We start from the raw sequence: 24,146 nt of genomic DNA, 5'->3' as shown, positions 1-24,146 counted from the left end.
AAGATGTTACTTCTCAGAAACAGACAAATATTGGGACATGGGGCACTGCAGGCTTGGGGCTGCGAGAACTTCCCATTAATTTCAATGCATAGCTGGAAATTTAAATGAGGATCTTCAATTTCAATTATTAGCAATTGATTCAGAAAATTTAACATCTAGCCCAGTACTGCTAGTTGACCAGCCCTAGCACCAAGGCTGAGCAACAGTCAGAGGGTGTGGGGTCTAAATGTCTCTGTTTTGAGCTTAAACAGCTATTAAGAAGCAAAGAAAATATCTGGGTCATTTGCTAGACTGACTGAAACAGAATACAAGAAGGCTAGATGTGGTGGAGGGGGCAGGGTTGATCAACTGATATGAGTTTGAGATGTCAGCAGGACCTCTGTGTGGTGACATCTACTCTGTTACTTTCCTGGGGTTGGTACCAGAGTACCATGGATGGGGGCTGTAAACAACAGACAGACTGTCTCAGTTTTGGAGGCTGGAAGTGGAGATTTGAGGACTGCGAGGGAGATACTGCATCCCTCTCTCCCGGCTTCTGATGGTTTATTGGCAACCCTTTGTATTCCCTGGTGATGCAGAAGGTAAAGAATCTGCCTGGAATGCAGGAGACCTGGGTTCGATCCCTGGGTTGGGAAGGAGGGCATGGCAACCCACTCCAGTACTCTTGCATGGAGAATCCCCAGGGACAGAGAAGCCTGGCGGGCTACAGTCCATGGCATCACAAAGAGTCAGCCATGACTGAGCGACTAAGCCCTTGGTATTCCTTGGCTTCACCAAGGCATAACCAAAACCTCCGCTTTTACATTTCACATCACTTTCCCTATTTATGTCCATCTCTATGTCCAAATTCCTCCTCTTATAGGGACCCCAGTCATATTAATATTAGATTAGGGGCCCACCACAATGGCCTCATCCTAATTCAATCATCTGCAAAGATCCTATTTCAAAATAAGGTTACATCACAGGTTCCAGGGGTTAGGACCTCAGCATCTTTTTGGGGAAACAATGCAACCATAATATCTGCCTAGCAATTGAGTGTAGGATTCTGTAACTGAGAAGAGGCCTGATTTGGGACTCACCAAGATAGAATGCTCACTGTTCAATAAGTAAGCAAGCAGGATGTTCAATAAGCAAGTAAGATAAAGAGCAACCTTCAGGTGAATCTCATTCAGGGATTTAAAAAATTAAAGGTATAAGCATGTTATAACTGTTTGGTAGTAAAGCTTTGGTACTTCTCAGACTTCAATGTCTAGAAGTAGAAGTAATGGTAATCAATAAACAATATTATTATTATTACCATCACCATCATTGTTACTACTACTGCTATTTAAAAGGTCTCCAGAGTCAGATCTGTGTTTATCAGTATTTTTGCCCCATTCTCAGTTTGGAAAGAAGCTCAATGAAATATTGGAGAGATTAGTCACTGTTTTTTTCCAATTGGAATTTTCTCCCCCACAAGCTGGTGTGCCTCAGAGTAGCTCCTGCCCTCACCTTCCCTGCTGGGCACAGCACTATGTCTTGACTGAAGATGCTGGTGATGTTTAAGATTTAAGATCAATGGCCTTTGTCCTGGCAGGCAGTGAATTCATTTGTCAGGACCTTTCTCACGGTTTCAGGAAGCACACGTGTAATTAACCAGAGCCCACGATGGGTTTCAGACGAGCTGCAAGTGTGCCTGTGGCAAAAGGTCTCTTCCTTCCTGAGAGATGCAGCGGTGTAATTAGAATCCGGAGACGGTAATCATCAGCATTTCTCACCAGCATTCAAAAATGATGATCCCATTATTCATCTGGGCCCAGTTCTGCTCCCAGTGAGGCCACTGCGGTATCCACGCTCTCTGCTGGCCACATTCAGGGGCTCCTCTGTTACCACTGGGGTGAACACTGGGTCTTTAGCTTGTGCTGAAAAGTTAGCTGGTAAACCAGGTAAAAGGCAGCAGCGGGCTGGTAAGTCTTGGACCTAGTCCAAGTCAGTATTAAAACACTCCAGGTGAGAGGCCAGCTCCAAACCCCTCTGAAAGTCATTATACATCCATTAGTCATTCAACAAACATCTGTTGAGCATCTGTTGTGTGTCAGGCACCCAACCTTCCTGCAGCATCTCTCCAATGACTGTAGGTGTATCTGGGACACAGGATGGAGGGTTTTTGTTTTTTTTTTTTAATAATGAACTGGAATCAAAGCATTTTTCCTTTGACTTTTCCATCCATCCATCCCTGAAAACCAACTGAAACTCCGCTGAAAAGTTTTAGTCATCGCTTGTTAAATTTGTAATTTATTCCCATAAATCAGTTTTGAAGGCAACAGCAAGTCTGTGAAATGTTGGAATAGACACAGGACATAGCAAGAGGGAGATTTTATCTAAACAGGGACCGGCAAACTTTTTCTGTAAAGCAGAAACTGTGAAGAGTTTAGGCTCCGGGAGCCATTTAGTCTCTGATGCAATTATTTCATTCTGTGCTTGAGTCTGGGAACCAACTACAGACAATATGTGCACGAATGGGTGTGTTCGGGATTTTACAGAAGCAGGTTGCCCGCCCATGCCAGGACTGACTCTGTCTTTAAGAAATCAGGTGTGTTTTTTCTGATGCCATTGGACCTCACTAAAGAAAAATTCCAAATCCCTTGTCATGGCCTACAAGGCCCTGCCTAACCAGACCCCTGCCTTCTTCTTTATCTTCATGATCCACTGGACACCCCGTCCCTTACTGATCTTCACCCACCCCACCCACCGCAAGCCTATTCTCAATCCTGCCAAACGCTTGGCTGTTTTAAGGTTTTGCACACCTGTACTTATTTCAAAAGTTTAACCTGAACTAGACTCCAGTTTAGTCCAGAAACCTGGAAAAATGTTCCCATTTCCATCAGCTTTTGCAAAATAGCCAAGGAGTTTACGTTATCTTATTTACTTTCACAACAGTGACGTGTGTGCTATCATCAGCTTCCTTTTCCAGACACAGTAAATGTGAATTCTCCATCTCAGCTGGTTTTCCCAACACCAGCTGGTCACTCTATGAACAACCCAGGTGTTTCTTTGATTCCTCTGCATCCTTCGTCTTTTTAGCCAACCAACGGACACGTTATAACAAATTTGCCTTCTGAATTGTTCTCAAATCCAACCTCTCCTCTTTCTTAATTGGACTCATGGTCATTTCTCACCTGAACTATCCCCAAAGCATGCCTATTGGACTCTGCCAGTGGATTCTGACTCCTCTAATCCACCCACCCACCTATTCATTCATCTGTCTGTCCATTCATCCATTTAATCCACTCATCTTTTCAGCCATCCATTCACACAGCCACTCATCTTCTGATCTATCAACACATCCATCCATCCATCCACTCATCCATCCTTCCTGGGTACTTATTTTGTACCAGGTAGGGTAAGTAGTGAATAAAAATGTAGAACCGACCTTCCTGGATATGTGAGTCTAATTAAAACAAATCACCACAAAAATACATGTAGGCGACAAGCCAAAATAAGTACTATAAAAGAAAAGGTTCCCTTGAGAAAGCATGACTTGATTTAAGCTCAGATCCGAGGACTGATCATATCAGGAGGGACACGTGAACAGGGGTCTGCACGGAGAGACCAGCATGTAGGAAAGGCTTAGGCTGAAGTCTGCTTTCTCTGGGAAATACAGGATTCTAGTGGGCCATGGAGTTGGGGGAAAGAGGGGTGAGAATGATGGGAGATGAAGCTGGAGAGAGAGATGCAGTGATCACATGGGGTTCCGAAGACCACCCTAAGGAGACCTGCCCTAGGTGCCGTAGGCAGCCTTCGGCAGACAAGCAACAATGTCCACCTTAAGAACACTCTGGATGCAAACTGGAGAGTCATTTGGCATGGGGCTGGGAGGGTGGGGGCGCAGCAGAGTAGATATAAAAAGATGAGTTCGGAAGGGATTGGCACAAGTCACACATTGGCAACATGTCCAGAGAGGATGCGGAGGAAACAGAGAGACATGGACCACTGAGTAACATTCAAGAGGCAGAAATGAACATTCTCGGTGCTGAGTGATACGTGAAAATAAAAACTGACTTTGTAAATCTTGTCAGAAACAAGCCTGAGCCAGCCTCAGTACCTGAGCTCTTCAGAAGGGAATACTGATCCAAATGAGAGTGATGGAAATAAGAGAGTTCTTACGGAAAGAGCACCTGCTCGGAATGTGCCAGGTACCGTGATCTGTGCTTTACACCCATCATCTCATTTAACGGAAGCTACAACAAAGGTCCGTCTAGTCAAGGCTATAGTTTTTCCAGTGGTCATGATGGATGTGAGAGTTGGACTGTGAAGAAAGCTGAGAGCCAAAGAGTTGATGCTTTTGAACTGTGGTGCTGGGGAAGACTCTTGAGAGTCCCCTGGACTGCAAGGAGATCCAACCAGTCCATTCTAAAGGAGATTAGCCCTGGGTGTTCTTTGGAAGGGATGATGCTAAAGCTGAAACTCCAGTACTTTGGCCACCTCGTGTGAAGAGTTGACTCATTGGAAAAGACTCTGATGCTGGGAGGGATTGGGGGCAGGAGGAGAAGGGGACGACAGAGGATGAGATGGCTGGATGGCATCACTGACTCGATGGACACGAGTTTGAGTGAACTCTGGGAGTTGGTGATGGACAGGGAGGCCTGGCGTGCTGCAGTTCATGGGATCACAAAGAGTCGGACACGACTAAGCAACTGAAATGAACTGAACTGAACTGAAGAAGTTAGATACGCTCTTTAGTCCCATTTTACAGATGGGAAAAATGAGGCACAGAGATGTTTAAACAACCCACCCAAGGTTCTATAGCTAGCCCTGGCTCTCCAGGGTTCACTTCCAGAATCCCAAGTATTGAACCCCAAGTCCTTGTCCACCATTTCGGGGGTTCCGTTCTTGCAACTTTTCTGCAAGGGTCTGGCCCAGTGTAAGTGAGCCAGGAAACCCCAGTGTAGACAACTCCCAGGAGAGGGCGCTCATAGGATTCCAGCTGCATAAATGAAGTCTGGAGGCTGAGCTCCACTGATCTGCTGGAGTTTTTATTGCTCTGCAAATGTATTATTAATCAGCCACTGGGGTCCTCCCCAAGGAGCCTTTTAAATTATAGTTAAATTCCTTGATAGCGTTTCATGCACCTTTCAGTGCATTTCCAGTGTTCACAGCAACAAACAAGGGGAGGAGGGAGGCCTGGATAACCAGGTTAATTGCCCCTTAAGGCCTAGGCTGAGAAAGCGATGGCAACAACACCTCTAAATTCTCTGGGTCCCTGGCTGCAATGCTAATAAAGTCTTGAAAAAAACAACACTGTCAAGCCAGCTTCTGGGGTGCAGACTACAGGGCTTTCATGCCTGGCCTGGCTGCTGTGGCTTCACAGGGCCTCTATGACATCTTCTCAGGGTCCTCCCTCTCAGGGGCTTTCAATACAATTAGGGGGAGTGAAGGCTGCATCTAGGCTGGGACCTATGGGCCACCAATGAGGGCTTACTGCTTTCTTGGGAGGCTCCTAAACAAGTTCCATGTGATGACATGGGGGACTCTCTTGGGAGTATGGTTGGAAAGAGGCAAAGAAGAATCATGCCTCCTGCAACTCTCTTCCCAACCCAACACAGCTGAGAGGGTAGAGGGGTCAGTTCAGAATGAAGCAGGGGTCTGTAATCCTTGGGTCAGATCCAGCCTGTTTTGATTTCCATACTGTTTGCATACTGAGTGGAGAAGTTAAGACAGAGACTTTTCTATGTCCTGCAAAGACCTTGTTTATGCCCTACATGACTATCTGGTCTTTGGTGGAAAGTTTGCCAATTCATGCTATAAAGCATAAATCAGATCATGCTACTGTTCCTGTGAAAACCGATCGATGGCTCCTCACTACCTAAGGTAGAGGGGAAAGGCCTTGCCCAGAACTCAGCAGCCTTCTGATTGAGGCCCAATCTAACGTCCCGTCCTCTCTCCACGACATGGCTCTGTGTGTAGACAAAGCACCCGGCCTCGCTTAGTCTCAGGATCCTTGTCTGTAAAGTGAAGAGGATGAAGCTTGCCTTGGTGAGTCCGAATGAGGCTGATGTGAGGCAATGTCTGAAGAAGAACTAACTTTATTTTTAATTGTGGCAAAATACACAGGGGCTTCCCGGGTGGCACAGTGGTAAAGAACCCACCTGCCAATGCAGGAGATGCAAGAGATGTGGGTTCAATCCCTGGATCAGGAAGGTCCTTGACAGGAGGAAACGGCAACCCGCTCCAGTATCCTTGCCTGGAAAATCCCATGGACAGAGGAACCTGGTGGGCTGCAGTCTATGCGCACGCAGAGTCGGACACGACCGAGCAACTGAGCACAGAATACACAGAATGTAAGATTCACCATCTTAACCACTTTAAGGTTTTGAGTTTAAGTACAGTTTGGTAGCATTACGTGCATTCACACTGTCGTACAACAATCTAGAACTCTCTGGATCTTACAAAATGGAAGCTATCCGTTAACAAACAACTCTCCACTTTCCCCTCCCCCAGCCCCTGGCAACCAACCACCATGCTATTTTCTATTTCTATGAATTTGACTACTCTAGGGACCTCATATAAGTGAAAACACACGGTATTTGTCTTTTTTATGTCTATCTGACTTTACTTAGCATAATGTCTGCCAGGTTGATCCATGTTATAGCATGTGCCAGAACTGCCTTCTATTTTAAGGCTGAATAATACTCCATTGTATGGACAGACCACATTTTGTTTCTCATTCATCTGTTGATGGACACTTGGGCTGTTTCCATCTTTAGGCTCTTGTGACTAATGTATCTATGAACACGGGTGTTCAGATCTCTTTTTGAGGCCCTGCTTTCAATTCTTTTGTGTACAGACCCAGAAGAGAAGAGCAGATTTACCAAGCAATTTCTAGAGCACCCTCTGCATGAACACTCCACACAGATCACCTCACTCAACCTCACAACAGCCTTGCAAGGTGAGACTCTTACTATCATGAGAGGGACCATAGAATTCATTGCCCACACTGGAAAATTCTTGAGAGGGGGAAGAGGCACTAGTAACAATTGTCCTGGGACAACAGGCACAAATCAAGACTGTGTGGGAATAAATTAGAAAGTCAGTCATCATCCCCATTTTACAGGTGAAAAATTGAGGCACAGAGAGGTGAAGTTCACGGTCACACAGCCAGTGAGTGGCATAGTCAGAATTCAAACCCAGGCTGAGTGACTAAAGCTCTCACTGTTAACCACAATTTCACATACACAGCACACAGCCTGGCAAAAGTCAGCCATCAATCCATGGTGTCTAATTGTTAGTGGTTCTTCAGACTAGGAAGGGGGGACGTCTTCGGGGGAAAGGAGCAGCAAGGGCTGAGAAGGATGGTGGGAGAGATAGAGGTATTTCATGCCAGGAAAGAGGCTGGGATGCAACACATCCATGCCGAATGTGAATTAGTCATCGGAGGAGATGAAGGCTCCCGGAGGGAGGAAGATGGCCCTGTCTCAGACACACCATCCCAATAGGACCACAACCAGCCTCCTCGACCAAGGCACTGTTGACATTTTGGGACAGAAAATTATTGTGGGGGCTGTTCTGCGTACCGTAGGAGGTTTGTTGGCACCCCTGGTCTCCACCTAGCAGCTGCAAGTAGCACCATGCCGCCCATCAGGTTGTGACACCAAAAATGTTTCCAGATATGGCCAGATGCCCCTTGGGGGCCCAACTGCCCCATCAGGAACTGGGAGGAAGGGCAGAACTGGAGGGGACAGATCATTTTTCCAGGTCAGTGCTTCTCCATGTGTGGTTCTGGAGTAGCAGCTGTTAGAAATGTAATTTCTTAGGTTCATTCTAGATCTGGAACAGCATCTCTGGGGTGGGGGCGGTGGGTACGGGAGCCCATGTATTAAGGAGCTCAACGTACAAACCACTATCTGTGGGGCATACAAGAGACTTGCCGGGATCTCAGAAGGTTGGGATGTAGGGCCTTTAGTAATCTGAAACCTGACTCGGGCTCTTGTGAAGAGAGCAGATCCCTTTAGGAGGATGAGGATGTTCTAGAAGTTTCCAACATCTGTACATGACTAACACCGCATAGAATGGGCTGCCACATCTAGTACAGCATGTTTGAAGGATAGTCTGATGGCATCTATCGAAATTGAAAACAGAGAAGCCTTTGGACCCGCCAATTCCATTTCTCAGATGTTCCGAGCGGTCAATCCCCAAGAGAATTAAGCTCTCGTGTCTTAAGGCATCCATCATAAGCAGCTGCTGCTGCTGCTGCTGCTAAATCGCTTCAGTCGTGTCCGACTCCGTGCGACCCCATAGACGGCTGCCCATCAGGCTCCGCCGTCCCTGGGATTCTCCAGGCAAGAACACTGGAGTAGGTTGCCACTTCCTTCTCCAATGCATGAAAGTGAAAAGTGAAAGTAAAGTCACTCAGCAACCCCATGGACTGCAGCCCACCAGGCTCCTCTGTCCACAGGATTTTCCAGGCAAGAGTACTGGAGTGGGGTGCCATTGCCTTCTCCTCATAAGCAGCAAGTTAGCTTTTCTCCCATGTACCTAGAATGGTACAGGTTATGCACTATATTTGGGAGAGTTCAGAAAAGACCCACCCAGTAAAGCAAAAACCTGGCAACAGCCTAAATGCCCATCAGTAGGGGAATGGTTAAACTGCAGTGAAGCCATACTCCAGTCACAGTCAGCCATGACAAAGAACTATACAGACAATAAAAGAGACTGGGTAAATAAACATTATATTGGGAAAAGATGGGGGCAAGAGGAGAAGGGGGTGACAGAGGATAAGATGGTTGCATGGTATCACTGACTCAATGGACCTGACTTTGAGCAAACTCAGGGAGATAGTGGAGGACAGGGGAATCTGGCGTGCTGCAGTTCGTGGGGTCACAGAGTCAGATGTGACTTACCATCGGAACAACAACCATCTCCTAAGATGAATACAGGTCTCAGACCAGATACGTGTTCAAATGAAAAAAGCAAAAAGCAAGTTCCAGAACCAGATATCAACTGCATATGATTTTTGAATTTTCCCATGTCCCAAACCAGGTTCTATATTTTTGTAGGCTCCAGATTCTTATCATTTATGAACTCTTCATTCCAAAACCAACATTTTTGCAACTGTTGATTTTAAAAATCTAAACAAAACCGAAAATGTATTTGCAGTGGTTCCCTGTCCCATGTTCTTAAAGATTTTCCAGGTATTTGCTGTGTTTTCCAGGTTTTTGAAATAATGAGGATGCATATGGTCCCGCCTGAATAAATGTATTATAACAAGCTTGCTTTCTGTAGTATTTGAGCAAGCTTTAAAAATTAAAAAAAAAAAACAACTTTCTGCTTCCCTTCTTGCTGCCCTGTATTCTCCCCATCCTTTCACTCTGGCCGCTGGAAACATCCTTTCACTGGCCGGGCTCCTGGCAGCCTCCCTGTTACTCAGCCAGGGCTTCCCGTTCGAACCGTGCCACGCTCCGAGGTAAGCTATTAACTTGCACTTTGTGCCTCATCCTCCATTCTGATTTAGGGCAACATAAACCCTCCTCAAAATTCCGAGGAATAAATTAATTTACTAATTTCGCCATTAGGAGTTTATCAAAGCGAGCCCTATTTCAACTGTCCTTTAATCAATCACCATTTTCCATGTTTATCTCCTATTCAATTTTTACCATGGGGTTCTCTATACATCAATTTGCCTGATGCTCTTCCTACATATGTTTTAAATTACTTTATCATTGTATAAATTTCACAGCCATTAAAAGGCTCTAATACCGGAATGGCTGACATGGTGTTAAAAATTGGATTCAATTCCATGGGGTAATAAATTGTGACCTAAATCCAATCTCTCATGGGTGACTGAAGGATACAATGAAAAATTATTGCTTTGTCATTTTTACACTAACACAAATATACCATGGCAACTAGAAACCGGCAGAAAAAAATGGAAAGCCACTACAGCTGGCTGTTTTTCACTCACACAGCTTTGCAGGTGAGTCCTGAGGGTCTCAGATGGGATGAGCTCCCCTCCAGCCCCAGGTGAATGACCTGACTGCATGGATCTCTTTGCAACAGACGGATAGAGCTCCAGGAGGAAGTTAAACTGCAGCTTCAAGGCAGCCACTGCTGCAGGCAGAGAAGCACAGAGGTTCAACATTTCTCCTCTGGCACCAAAGCCTCTGAGCTCAGAGCCTCGCTCTGCCACTGAGCAAATGTGTGATTTTAGGTAAGTTTCCTCCCTCTCTGTGTGTCAGTTTCCTGGAATACAGAGTCGTTAGAAGAATAAATGATCTATTAAATCATGCAGCTAAAACACTTAGGACATGGTCCCCGGCATTCAGCAATTCCCAGGTCAAGACATAGTCCCTGCCATTTAGCAATTCCCAGGTCAAGACAGTCCCTGGCATTCAGCAATTCCCAGGTCAAAGTTAAGCATTATTATGTAAGCATAGGTTCTCGCACAGAGACCTCAGCGCCCTGCTCTTTTTGACTGTAGGGAAGGAGAGTAATGAACAGCTAGGTGTTAACAGTGCCTCTGCGTTTCCCTTTTGTCTTTGGAGAAACTGGATTAGTCATTCGACACATTTCGAAGGCGGGTTTGTTAAAGGCACCGCTGAGCAGAGAGGCTGAAAACCTGGGTTTTGAAGTCAGGCAGACAGAACGGAATCTGAAGTTGTAAAGTTCTCCCCACACGCAAGGGTGACTTTGGGCAAGCTACTCAACCTCACCGAGGCTCAGTTTCCCCATGTGTAACATGGGTTAGTGAACACACTTTGCTTAGCAGGGTCTGGTGATACGACCTGGAACACAGACAGGTGAGACTTGGCCTCATGGCTACGTGGGGGCTGCAGATGACTCTGGCCACTCCAGGATAATGTGATGTGTGTTCCAGCGGGGAGCAGGTATGCTGATTTGGTGGGTACACAGTCTGGGTTCCTCATGGAGATGTGGGGAGAGAGTCCCAGACTTCCAGAAGGAAGTGATGTTAAAATGAATTGCGACAAACGAGTGAGGAGAAAACGCAAGCTGGTTTTGTTGCTTTGTCAGGTGGCTCAGAGGCAAAAAAAAAAAAAAACAAAAAACAACAAAAAACCAAAAAAAACTATGTCCCGATGCAGGAGATGCAGATTCCATCTCTGGGTCAGGAAGGTCTCTTGGAAAAGGAAATGGCAACCCACTCCAGTATTCTTGCGTGGAGAATCCCATGGCCTGGCGGGCTACACTCCATGGGGTCACGAAGAGTCAGACACGATTTAGCAACTCCTGGTTTGTGCAAAGAGGAAGGACAAGCTTGGACTGACTGTCATCCACAGGCCACAAAGAGGGCCAGGCCTGGGCTCTTTCTGCACGAGGTCTCTGATTTCCCAGCCCTAAGTGGCTAACATATCACCAGCTGCTCCCAAAGGAATGGCTCAGAGCAAAAGAAACTGTCCTGGTGGCTCGCCATTGTCTGCCTGGTCTTAGAGCAGGTTCTGGGTGAGACACACGGAAGCTGAGAAAAGCATTATAACCTGCCCGGCTGGGGAAGCAGGCCCACGTGCCCATGTGGAGGCTGGCTTCCAAACCATAATAATCTACTGCTGATTTTTAACAGGTGCTTGTAAATATTCGCTGGCTGAGTAGAGGGAAAAAGTTAAATATTCTCAAACATAGTAATTCAGGCAGCAAGCTGAGGAGGTGGGAGGGGCATTGGACATTTCATAGGTAAGAAGTGAGGCTCAGAGAAAACAAGGGCCTTGTCTGAGGATCTGGGAGCTCGCTCAGTGGCAGAGGGGACCTCTAGGCTTCTGCCCAGGGCCTAGCGCCTGCATGATTCTGCTTCATCCCTGGAGGCGTTGAGGGTTTCCCTCTGCTGCTTGAAGGTCCTGGGCAACACAGGTGTCACAGGAGGCGAGGCCTCCAGGAGTGGGCAGCTCGAGCCCAGGCTGGGGTGGGGGTCCAAAGGCATCAGGGCCCAAAGGTGTAAGCAGCATGGTTCACTGGAGGGGAGCTGTCCTCAGGTCCAGTCTGCCAGAACCTTGCCCATCTTTGGGGTTGCTCTTCCCTTGACTCTCTGGAGACTTCAGTTTGGTCCCTGCCAAACTGATGCTACCAGATGCCTACCAGATTCCTCTGCTCCATTCTTCTCACTCAAGACAAAGACGTAGATCATTTAAATCCACTGGAATTAAAATCCGGCTGGGAAGATGTTGGATCGACCCTCCTGCTCACACTCAGAGGTCCCCTAGTGGTCTTGTTAATTCTTCTACTTCCCCACACAGTCCTACCACCCCAGGGCCTTTGCACATGATGCAGCCTTGTCTGAGAATATCACCCCCGCCACCTGCCCTTTTCCTAGTTAATTCCTCCCACTCTTCATCTCTCAGTCCCACTAAAACTCCACCGCACGTCTCCGCAGAATTGGTGGTGCTGTGGCAATCTTGCACTTACGTTTGTGCTCACTGGACTCCTGCGTCTCCCCTCCCACGTTTAACAGGCTGCCAACTCCACAGGGATGGGGATTCTGTCTGTTTTCCTCCCAAACAAAGCCCCCAAATCTGGGGCCCAGCATAGAGGGCGGATGCTCACTGGATAACTGCCGCATGAGCAGATGCTAAAGGGAGCTGAAGACGAGCATTCTGAGTCCCCAGTTGGTGGCTGTGCCATTCACGGACTTCTAACCGTTCCATTCACTTCACTTCGTCCTGTGCACACAGGTCTCTGCAGAGCTCCTGGGAGGGGCAGGTTGAGCCATGGAAACTCAAAACAACTGTATTGTGTTCTTACCCAGGGAGGATAAGACTGCAGCCTGTGATGTGCCACGCAGTGGCTGTTCACAGACGAGTAAGACAAGAGTCCCTGACATGTGGAGGGCGGGTCTGAGGCAGAGACAGGTAGACAGTAGGGGGCGCTTTCTAAGAGCAAATGCTGTTGGCTCTGCGGACATCAGATCTGCCTGCTCACTTCTGCCTTTGTTATCTATTCTATTTAAGTCGCTCAGTTGTGTCCGGCTCTTTGTGACCCCATGGACTGTAGCCTACCAGGCTTCTCCGTCCATGGAATTTTCCAGGCAAGAATACTGGAGTGGGTTACCATTTCCTTCTCCAGGGGATCATCCCAACCCAGGGATTGAACCCAGGTCTCCCGCATTGGAGGCAGGCGCTTTAACCTCTGAGCCACCAGGGAAGCCAGCCTGAAATATACCAGCCAACTCCCAACAGCTCTCCCAGCTTCCAACTAGCCCCTACAGTCTACTGTCAACACCCAGCCAGGGGATCGTGTTAAACATATCGGGCCAGCACCCCCACTCCCCAGTCCTGCTCAGATCCTTCTAGCAGTTCCCCCAAGTCACTCAGATAAGGACAAAATTCCTACTGGCCTGCAAAGCCCCAGATTAGCCGGGGTCTCTACCAAGCTGCTCTAAGCAGCAGTCCACAAATGCAGGGTAATCAGTGAGCTCCCAGTCCCCTAGACTCTAGGTGTCATTGTGAGCACATGAGAAGGGGGAAAAAGAAATCCATCTAACCATGATCCCCTTGTCTCAGATGCACTATGAAAGGCTTGGGAAATGTATGCCTGAAGTTTCTGAATGAGTGTGCCCAGATGAGGCCAGGAAGGGCATCAACCCCACTCTTTCAGGAGCTGCTGTTTTGATCTTCTTTCCCTGCCTAAACCTTTCAGCTCTGCCTTTCAGGCATGGCAGTTAGGGAACAAACACAGCCTAAAGACAAGTTTCAGAGTGAAGGACAGAGCCACGCAGCTGGCAGGCCATTCCTGGAGGAGGAAGGGGAGGTGGAGGCGGGGGGAGGTGCAGGGGCGCATTTATGGTATTTCCCATAACTGCATATTTAGCTTTCTCAAAAGCCACATGGCTGGCAGCTGAATTTCTTCACTATTCCAAGACGAGGAGTGGGGAAAACACCACGATGTTCCTCTGTCCATGGGATTTTCCAGGCAAGCATAATGGAGTGGGTTGCCATTCCCTTCTCCAGGGGATCTTCCTGACCCAGGGGTCGAACCTGGGTCTCCTGCATTGCGGGCAGAATCTTTACCACCTGAGCCACCAGGGAAGCCCCATTTAGAAGGTGAAGGCAACCTGAGTTGGTTTACAGGGAACCCCCTTCCAATGCGGGGCCTTGGAGGACTGTTTGCCACGTGACCTGGCACACAGCAGAACTCAATAAATGTTTGCCCAAGGTTAGGCTTAAGTGGTCTTTGTGCCCCAAAGAAACCCCTGAGCCCAGACCACCAACTGTGGTCAACCATCCAGTCCATCAGACAATCCCAACAGCATTTTCCTCTCTACCATATCCTCTCACGGGGGCTGTTGCAAGGACCTTCCCACGACTTCCCTGTTTCCAGTCTCTTTAAAACTAAATCAGGTCTGCAGTGGGATTGGTGGATCATATGGTAGTTCTATCTTTAATTTTTTCAGGAACCGCCAAGCTATTTTCCACAGCGCCTGCACCATTCTGCATTACCACCAACAGTACACCAAAATGTAAATTTCTTATCCTCACCAACAGTTGTGCTTTTTTGATAACAGTCACTCTAACTGTATGAGGTGATATCTCATTAGGTATTTATCCAAAAGAATTAAAATCAGCATCTCAAAGAGATATGAGCATGTCCACGTTCACTATAGCATTTTTTTTTAATGAAAGCCAAGATGTGGAAACAATGTAAATGACCACTGACAAATAAAAGGATTAAAAATTTTGGTATACACTCGCAATGGAATATTACTCACCTTTAGAAAAGGACTCCTGAAACTTGTAACAGCATGGAGGAGTCTGGAGGACATTATGCTGAGTGAAATAAGTCAGACACAGAAGGATAACTGCTGAATGATTCTTCTTATATAAGGAATGTATAACAGTCAGACTCAGAAGCAAAGAGCAGAATGGTGACTGCCAGAAGTGGGGAAAGGGGAATGGGGTTCAGCGGGTACAAGGTTTCAGCTGAGTAAGATGCGTAAGTTCAAGCAATTACAATATTGTGTCTAAGTGAAAAGGCGCTACTGGGCCCTTAAAATCGGTTCAGAGAGCAGATCTGATGTTAAGTGTTCTTATCAAAGTAAAATAAGACTAAAAATTTAAAAGCAGCATGAAGTTTTAAAAATATCGAAATCAGATCATGTTTAAACTGTTCAGTTCCTCCAGCTCACATATCATTGATATCAATATCAGAACACCTGGCCACAGCCTGGCTGTCCCCCTAGAATGTGAACCTTCCTCTTCCTACTCCCCTCACTGCTCCCTTAACTTCAGCCACACTCACCTTGTGGATGCTTCCAGAACATGCCAAGCTGTTTGCTAGGACTGTCTCCTCTTCCCAGTGACATGACATCAAGGATCCTCGGAGAGGCCTTCTGTGGCCACCTAACCTACAGTGTCCACTGCACCCCCATCTTCTCACCTGCTACGCTTGTCTATGAGTTCTCATCACACCAGGCAGTAGACTGTAGGTCTATTGGTTTGCCTGCCTCCTCTGGCCTCTCCTATTAGGGCAGAAGCTCCACGAAGGTGGGGCCATCGGGTTGCACGTCTCCCAGAGTCACCTTCCAGCTTATGTCGGCAGACCCTGTGCCCTGAGCAGATGCCCTGCAGAGACAAGGCATCCTTTGCTTTTGTCCACTGTTCTGTCCCCAGATCCTAGAGCAAGGGTCAGCAAAGGGCAGCCTACTGCTGCCTGTTTTGGTGTGGCCTGCGAGCTAAGAGCAGTTTTCACATTTTTAAATAATTGGAAAAAAGTCTCAAATGGGTAACCTTTCATAACACATGAAAATTATGTGAAGTTCACATTCTGCTGACTGTAAATAAAGCTTTATTGGAACACAAACACAGCCACGCTGGTTGTTTATTTATGTACTTCTTGTGGCTGCTTTCTTGTCAGGTGGAGTAGTTACGACAGAGACCACACAGCCTGCAAGGCCCAGACTTACTATCTAGCCTTTCACAGAACACATTTGGGGAGCGCTGGCCTGGGACGTCACCTGGCACTTACCGGGTGCCCAGTGAATGGGGTTTGATGATTTTTTTCTAGACTCACCATGGTCAGAGTCCCACCCTTTCCTTAAAAGCCCAAGGAAGACCTTTGGGATTTTATTTCAACCACAATGAACTGTGACTGGAAACCTCCTTGTTACTGGGTTTGCACCCTGCTCAGCATGAGATGAAAATGGGTCCTTTATGAGCCTTGCCTTTTGGCAAGTTGGCCCCATCCAGTTGGCCAGGCTGCAGGAGGGTCATCTGACTGCTGTCCATGAGCTGTCCATGGCTGTTCCCTCCTTGTCTCATCCGAGCCCTGCAGCCAAGATCTTTAGGAGAAAGCAGTATCCCTGCCCGACAGATGGGGACACTGAGGCAGCAGCCCCACCCAGGGCCCTGGTGCAGTGGAGCTGACATCCATGTCTCCTTTCTCCTCCCTGCCAGGCTGCTAGCCGTCATTCCACACTGTTCGTGTGTGTAGCCACCCCACTGCCCCCAGGGTGTGGAGATGTCCGGGAGCCAGCCCTACTGCAGCTGGCGGTGCCATGTGCCCGTCTCTTTCTGTCACAGACAACAGCCTCCTCACACCTTGCCACCTCTGGCCAGAAGCACTTTTGTCGGGAGACTCTGGTGTCCTGCAAAGCCTGATGGGTAGATGGGTTGTGCAGCCAGGGACAGCTGCCTTGTCATCAGAAACCTCCTTCCTGTCCATCCTCACCCCAGTACTGGAGCTGCTGCCCCAGCCATGTACACATGCTTGTAACTTTGCAGCCGGTCGGCTGACTCAAAAGAGAGAGTCCTCGCTCATCACTCATCAGAGAACCATCAGCCACTTGGGTCCAGAGTCGCCATAAAGCCCACCCCGCTCCCAGTGACTGCTTTCCCTGGAACTTGTGTTTTTATTTCTCATTCTTCACCTGGACACTGGCTTTACCTGGTAGAGCAAAGGGTGAGGAGGTGCCAGAGGAACTGGGGTAATGGGTGGGGTCTCTCTTGAAATTTTTTTTTCTCTTTGAGGCATTTTAACTCAAGGTAGAAGGAGGCTGGTCGCCCATGAGGGCTATTGGAGACAGCATCTCAACATTTGAAAGTGAAAAGTGAAGATCGTTCAGTCGTGTCTGACTCTTTGTGACCCTGTAGACTATACAGTCCATAGAACTCTCCAGGCCAGAATACTGGAGTGGGTAGCCTTTCCCTTCTCTAGGGGATCTTCCCAACCCAGGGATCAAACCCAGGTCTCTTGAATTGCAGGCAGATTCTTTATCAGCTGAGGCACCAGGGAAGCCCAAGAATACTAGAGTAGGTAGCCTATCCCTTCTCTGAGGAACTTCCCAACCCAGGAATTGAACTGAGGTCTCCTGCTTTGCAGGCAGATTTTTTTTTTTTTTTTTTACCAGCTGAGCTATGAAATTAGAAGATGCTTACTCCTTGGAAGGAAAGTTATGACCAACCAGACAGCATATTAAACAGCAGAGACATTACTTTGACAACAAAGGTCCATCTAGTTAAGTCTGTGGTTTTTCCAGTGGTCATGTATGGATGTGAGAACTGGACTATAAAGAAAGCTGAGCGCTGAAGAACTGATGCTTTTGAACTGTGGTGTTGGAGAAGACTTTTGAGAGTCCCTTGGACTGCAAGGAGATCCAACCAGTCCATCCTAAAGGAGATCAGTCCTGAGTGTTCATTGGAAGGACTGATGTTGAAGCTGAAACTCCAATACTTTCGCCACCTGATGGGAAGAGCTGACTCATTAGAAAAGACCCTGATGCTGGGAAAGATTGAGGGCAGTAGGAGAAGGGGACGACAGAGGATGACAGGGGATGACAGGGGATGACAGAGGTTGGTTGGCATCACCGACTCGATGGACATGGGTTTGGGTGGACTCTGGGAATTGGTGATGGGCAGGGAGGCCTGGAGTGCTGCGATTCATGGGGTCGCAGAGTCGGGCATGACTGAGCAACTGAACTGAACTGAACTGAGCTACCAGGTAAGGCGACATTTAATTGTTCCAAATATAATGAGGCATTTCCTGACTAGAATGCCTCTTTCAGGTCAAATGGTCTTCACTGGGAAAGACATGTCTGCCCCTCACCAGGGTTGGTGTGTCCCTTGTGGCCAGGGTTCCCCAGGGAAGGTGTGATCCAGGAAGGCTTCCCCAAGGAGGCGGCATTTAGGCTAAGATCTGGAGAGGGAAGAGGTGAGAGCCACAGAAGATGGGGGGTAGTGGGCAGTAGGGGCAACAATGGAGGTGGCGTGGACGAGCATGAGAGAATAACTGAAGCACACAGGGCCTTGTCTGAAGATCAGAACGAGAGAACTGCAGCTGGGCAAGGGGCAGTCACCATGCAGCGGGCCCTCCACTCTTCAATACCCTCTTCACTTATTCCACCACACTGCGACGCTGCAGCTGACAGCCAAACACATTCTCTGTACCTTACCTGCCTGTGCACCAGGCATTTCACACACATGATCCCATTTCAGCCAACAGCCCTATGAGGACAGGGCACAATGATCTGTGCCCATTTTACAGATGAGAAAGCTGAGGCACAGGAAGTCAGAGTCACGTGGCTATCAAGAACAGAACCAGGATGCAAAACCCAATGTCTGCAGATCTTTGGATGGAAAACCGTTTTTCCAATCCATGCAGCCCTGGGCCCTCCATACAACATAGTTCAATTTCCATGAAACGAGGAAATCCTGTTGGGAGTGCCTGGAGGCCCTGTGGTGATTCTGGAGCCCAAGGAAGGAATCTGAGGCCTAGGCAACTGCAGGGGTGAGGTGAGGGCAGTGGGGTCAGGGCCACTGGGGCCAGGAATATGGGAGGGGGTAGGGACTGGTGACATGGAGCACAGGGGCTCTGGGAGCAATGAGGGGCCGCTGCGGGATTAGAAATAAGTCTCTCTGAGGCCAGGCTTGGGGTCCGATGGGACACGTGGCATCTCACTCCTTGTGGCTCTGAGTGGATGGTCTATAGATTGGTCCTTTCTTTGTGAAAATGTGTCAGCGTCCTAGCTGCTTCCTCTAGGAGGCAGAGAGTGGAGCTGGTGGGTCACAAAGGCAAGGAAGGTGTCCGCACAGAGCACACCACTCCGAGGTTCTAGATGCTCCTTTTCCCCCGAATGCTGCTGGGGTACAGGGACTGGAGGCATGGGGGTGGGATCAACGGCAGCCCTTAACACCAGCTGACACTTAACACCTATTCCCTGTCTCGGAATTTTTCAGACTTCCAGCCATGAGGAAGTGTTTCCTTAATTATATGCAACTTCCGGCATCCTGTCGGATGATGCTGAGCTTGGCAAGGTGACAAACGGTGCCCACGTCTGCGTGTGGACATGGATGTCTGCAGATGTTTACACACATGCTGACTTCCCCTCTCCTCCGCAATGGCTTCCTCACTGAACAGGACAGAAAAGGACCACGGAGCTGGAGCTCAAATCCCTCCTGAGCGGAGGGAAATCCGGGTGCCATGGTTTCCAGAAAGGGAACACCATCTCCGTATGGGGTGTAATTACATCTTAGCTTTCTGCAGAAGAATAGTTTATGGCTTAAATGCTATTAATTGTAAGCCGTTTTGTTCCACGGGAAGTTGTTCATTGATAACTACCCAATTAGGGTTATTTTGCAATTAGTCTATTCACAGTAAATTTATTGCAAAAGGGGGAGGCTGCGGTGCAATGAATGAAGTCCCTGTTGGGGCTGGGTGTGCCAAGGCCCTTACACGCCAATCTTATCAACCAGCTCCCAGGCCCCCAAAGGGTATGACACCTTGGCCGACGCAGCTGAGATCACAGGGGATGCCCTGTGCTGCACAGCTTCACTGGGGGTGTCTCAGAGGGACCCCAGTAAGTGTGGGGACCCCTTCCTCCACTGGCCACAACAGCCCTCTTGCTCCCTACAACTACAGATGGTGGAGAGAGATAGCCAGCAGGTTCAGAACATCCCCGAGGTCTGAGAATTTGGACTAAGGTGAAACTGCCTGCCTCTTGAGAAGGGAAAGGATCTGGGGTGCTTGCAGGCTCTGGCGCCTGAGAGCTAACACCAGCCCCACCGCCTGCTAGTTGTGCACCTCTGCCCACGGACTAAACCTCTTTGAGCCTCCATTTCCTCATCCATTAAATGGGTTGATAAAGAAACCGACCTCACAGGGCTGGTATGAGGGTTCAATGGGGTGGAAGGCAAGTGTTGGAGGTACTACTACACAGACTTGGTACCTAGCAGGGATCAGCAAACTATGGCCCCATGGGCCACGTGCTACCCACCGCCTGCTTTCATAAATTGAGTTTTTTTCAGAATAACCAAGTGCACTTGTGTATGTACCATCCTGGCTGCTTTTGTGATACAACAGCAGAGTTGAGGTGGTGTAATGGAGACTGCAAGGCCCATGAAGCCTCAAATATTTACTCTCTGCCCCTTTATAGAAAAAGTGCGACAACCCTTGGTACCCAGCGAGTGCCCCCTGCTATTCTCAAGGAAAGACAGGCAGCTCAGGCCTCTGCCAGGCCACGCGCTAGGTCAGGGAAAGATTTTGGAAACATCTCTGCTTATTAAGTTAAACATCTGCCAAGTCAACAACATAATGGGAACCCTGGGACCACTTAGACAAGAGTCCCTGTGCAAGGGAGACACGAACCTTTTCTTTTTAAACCTTTCTATTGGAGAGTATAGTGGAGATACACATTTCCATCTGAACACTTTAAAATACAGATGAATTTGAGGTAAGGGTTGAAGCTGTCCCCACTGCACCCCACCCAGAGGGGGCCCCATGAAGGGTTTGCCATGGACCCTTCCAGGTCTCTCTGCCCACTCACCCACATGGCCACCCCCGACCTGATCCATACTCTCCATCCTGTGACTGGAGGTCAACAGAGAAGCACGTGTGAGGGATGAGGAGCTGAATTTCAGCTCAAGTTCAGTCTCTGATTGGCTGACCTTAACCATAAGCCTCCTCCTCTCTGGGCCTTGTTTCTTATCTGTCCAATGGAGAGAAGGAATCAGGATTTCTCTAGAGGTGACCCAGTCCTCTTTTCCTTGGGAGCCATTCTCACCTCGCACCTCCTGCATCAATAGGGATGCAGGATTGATGAGACATCGGGCATCTACTTGCCTGGCCTCCAAACCCTCTGACGCTGGGGGAACCAAGAGCCCTCTGCTCCCACCCCGCCACCCAGCCCAGCTCTGCAGTCAGCTTTCCTGAGGCTCTGACCTTCTGTCTGGACACCAAGACTCACCCAGCACCTCGTGGGCCCTCTTCTCTTCCACTCATGGACCCCTGCCCCACCCAGGTCTCCCCATGTGTCCTCCACACAATGAGCATTCGTTGGTATTTGAATTTAGAAACAACAAGGAGGTATTAATATTTGGAGCCCTTGGTCGCTTAGTGAGGGACAGCGGGGTACCCCTGGCATTGACTATGGCCAATGAGAATGAGGGATGACCAAGAGCAAATTGTGAGTGGACCCCCAGGGAGGGCTAAGTGGGAAGACCCTTCGAGTACTTAATGCAGGTTGCTCCCTGAACAGATAAGGAAGCTGGAACCAGAGAGCCGAAGGCACTTTCCCTGTGAGTTCCTGGGGAAACTTGAACTAGAACACACATCGCTCCATTTCCAATGCATTGCTCTCTGTTTGCTCCCAGTGATATCGGCGCTTTCTTCTTTTTAGAGAAGTCTTTGGGACACCGTCTGCATGGAGAAACCCATGGAGCAGACTAATTCACAAACTATTTGGGATGTAAGGTCTTCTATAAGAAAAAGAATATCTGCTGACCTGCAGTGAGCTTGTGTATGTGGCCGCGGGAGGCAGGGCAGGCGTGTGGATGTGGGTGAAACAGCACTGACCCCCACGAGTTCTCTGTAGCTGGACGGTGGGAGCATGAAGGGTCTCCCTTCTCCAAGGTGGGTTTGAAACTTTCTGCCATAACATGTATTTATTTATTTATTTATTTATTTATTTTGATGTTGAGAAAATATGACCTCACCCAGGATGGTGGGATCTCTATCTCAGGATGTCTCTACCTGTAGGCTTGTGAGGCCTCCTACAAGCCGTAAGACCTGGGGGAAGTTATTTTATGTCACTCAAATGAAAAGTGACATGCTCCTGACGACAGTGCCAACCTCACTGGGCCACAGATGAGAAGAGCTGATGTAATGCAAATTGCCTGTGCTGTACCCAGGACACAGCGAGCGCTCAGTACCTGTTATTACTCCCCTTCTGCAGGCACTGGAAAAGGTGAAATGAACCAGCAAGGAACGCGTGTCAGTGGTGAGAGGCGAGATGCAGAGATGCACACACCGTGATACTTCACCTGTGCAGAGCCATCGCCCAGGCCCCCAGTTTCTGAGGACCCTCCCCTGCACTTATGAACATCACTTTTACAGCTTTGACCTCGTACCGCATGGCAGTGAGAGATCTGATTTATCATCAGAGGTCATCAGCAAGGAGAAGGGGGCCCAGTGTGGGGCAGGAGGGAGGCTGGTGGAGGGTGGGTGGGGGGGGCGGGCGGAAGGGGAAGGCAACAACACGGAAGGAAGAAATTGTAGATGGAGGATGTTTTTTCAGAGCTCCCAATGTCAATGCAACCAACAGATCCTTTCAGATCCTATTCAATTACAGTAATATTCATGTCAATTTTAATCCCCATATTCTGCTGAGAGAGGAAACAATCCGTATCAATACTATTGCCACCTACACCTTCCACATTAGCCCTGATTGCACTGCATTTTATCCTTTGTCATAAAGGCAACTGGTTAACGCTGCAACAAAAGGTAATTTGATTTGGGGAAACTTCCCATGCAAGATTTTGGAATTCGCAGGAAGGTCCAAAACAAATGATCTCGTGTCTTGACTTGGGGTTTGAAAATTAAGGGCAGTCGCTGGGAGAAGGTCTGAGGACGTGAGCAGAGCGGGGCTGGGGCTTACCTTCTAGCGGGCAGAGCCGAGTCACCTTCTCGGGCATCAGCAGCCCGAGCCTGTGGCGGCAGTAGGTCTCTCCGATCTCCTGGCGGCAGTGCTTGGACTTGGAGCGGGACAGCGCGGAGATGGCCTCCTTGCCCGAGATGTCACACCTGAGGGGCTGGTCGGGTTTGGCCTCGGGGGAGCTGCCCCCGCTCTTGCGGGCGTGGGGCAGTCGAGGGGCGTCCTTGCCGCGGCTGCCGTTCACCGCGACCCTCTCTCCGGGAGGCAGCACCTCGTTGGGACCTTTCTCCGGGGACGGACGCCCCCGCCCTTTCTCCTCCTGCTCCCGCTTCCTCTTCAGAAGCTCCTTCTGTCCTCTCGGGGGCTTCTTCGTCAGCTCGGGCTGGTGCTTCTGCTTTTGAGTTCTGGGTGCAAAGTTGCTGTTGTCTACGTTCTCAAAATCCTTGGGCACTGAGTTCTCATTGTTGCTGTCTGTTCGCACTTTCTCTCTGGGCCGGTGAGAGAAGTAGCCGTCCTAAAGAAGACAGAGACAAAACACAGAAGAGAATCTTGACTGAGCCATCAGGCTAAGCAGGTGGGCTCTGGAGGATGGGGCTCGTAGGTTTGGAGGTTTGAGCCCTGGTGTCACACGCCCTGCGTTTGCTATGAGCTTCACCTTAGACTTCATGTTAGATCTTTCTCTTTGAACTCCGTTTCTCAACCTGGAAATACAAGACGTTTCAACTAGAAAATAAAACTTTGCAACCTCTAACATGCTTGGACTATGATCCTCAATGCTTGTTATTAACCACACTCCCTTTTCACGTAAGCCTCCTTGAGTGTTTCTGCCACTGGAATCTAGACAGTTTGTTCTGAATTTCCTGTTTAAATTCCAGCAGAGAGCGCTGTGATGGTTAATGGCTAGCAAAGCCATAATAAAGCTATAAGGGGAGAAAACACTGGTAGGATAATATTTACTTTCCGTTGCCTTTAAGACATGCTCCTAGATCTATGTCCATAAGAGAAATGAGACCATGTCATAGTTAATTCTGGAGGGGAGACATCACCAGCTATCTCAGCAAGAATGTGTCCTTTATAGGACAATCCTTACAGTGAACCCAAGACTTGGTGACAGTTTTGTGTTTGAGCTTTGACTCTTGATGCTCGTATCTGGAGCAGAACTGATTAAGTCATCCGGCCGGCACGGGGTGGGTCAAGAGAAAAGCCAAGAGTCATTTTTGAGACAGTAAGTCTTTCCAGGAAGAGGGGCACCTGGAACTCAGCTTCTCCATGGTATGTGGGCCCTGGCCATTTTGAGCTTGGA

General features: G+C 48.6%; 1 protein-coding gene across 1 annotated transcript in view; it reads right to left on the bottom strand.

Moving 5' to 3' along the window:
• The window catches only part of XYLT1 (xylosyltransferase 1), a 348,193-nt gene that overhangs the window by 134,926 nt on the left and 189,121 nt on the right, over nt 1-24,146 (bottom strand). The window contains exon 3 of the mRNA XM_069570209.1: nt 22,847-23,357. Within this exon, the coding sequence (XP_069426310.1) occupies nt 22,847-23,357 (511 nt within the window). The remainder of the gene's footprint in view (nt 1-22,846; nt 23,358-24,146) is intronic.

Source organism: Ovis canadensis, chromosome 24, assembly GCF_042477335.2.
Source record: "Ovis canadensis isolate MfBH-ARS-UI-01 breed Bighorn chromosome 24, ARS-UI_OviCan_v2, whole genome shotgun sequence".
Lineage (NCBI taxonomy): Eukaryota > Metazoa > Chordata > Mammalia > Artiodactyla > Bovidae > Ovis > Ovis canadensis.
The sequence above is the reverse complement of the archived record's forward strand: the minus strand, read 5'-3'. Positions and strand labels throughout refer to the sequence as shown.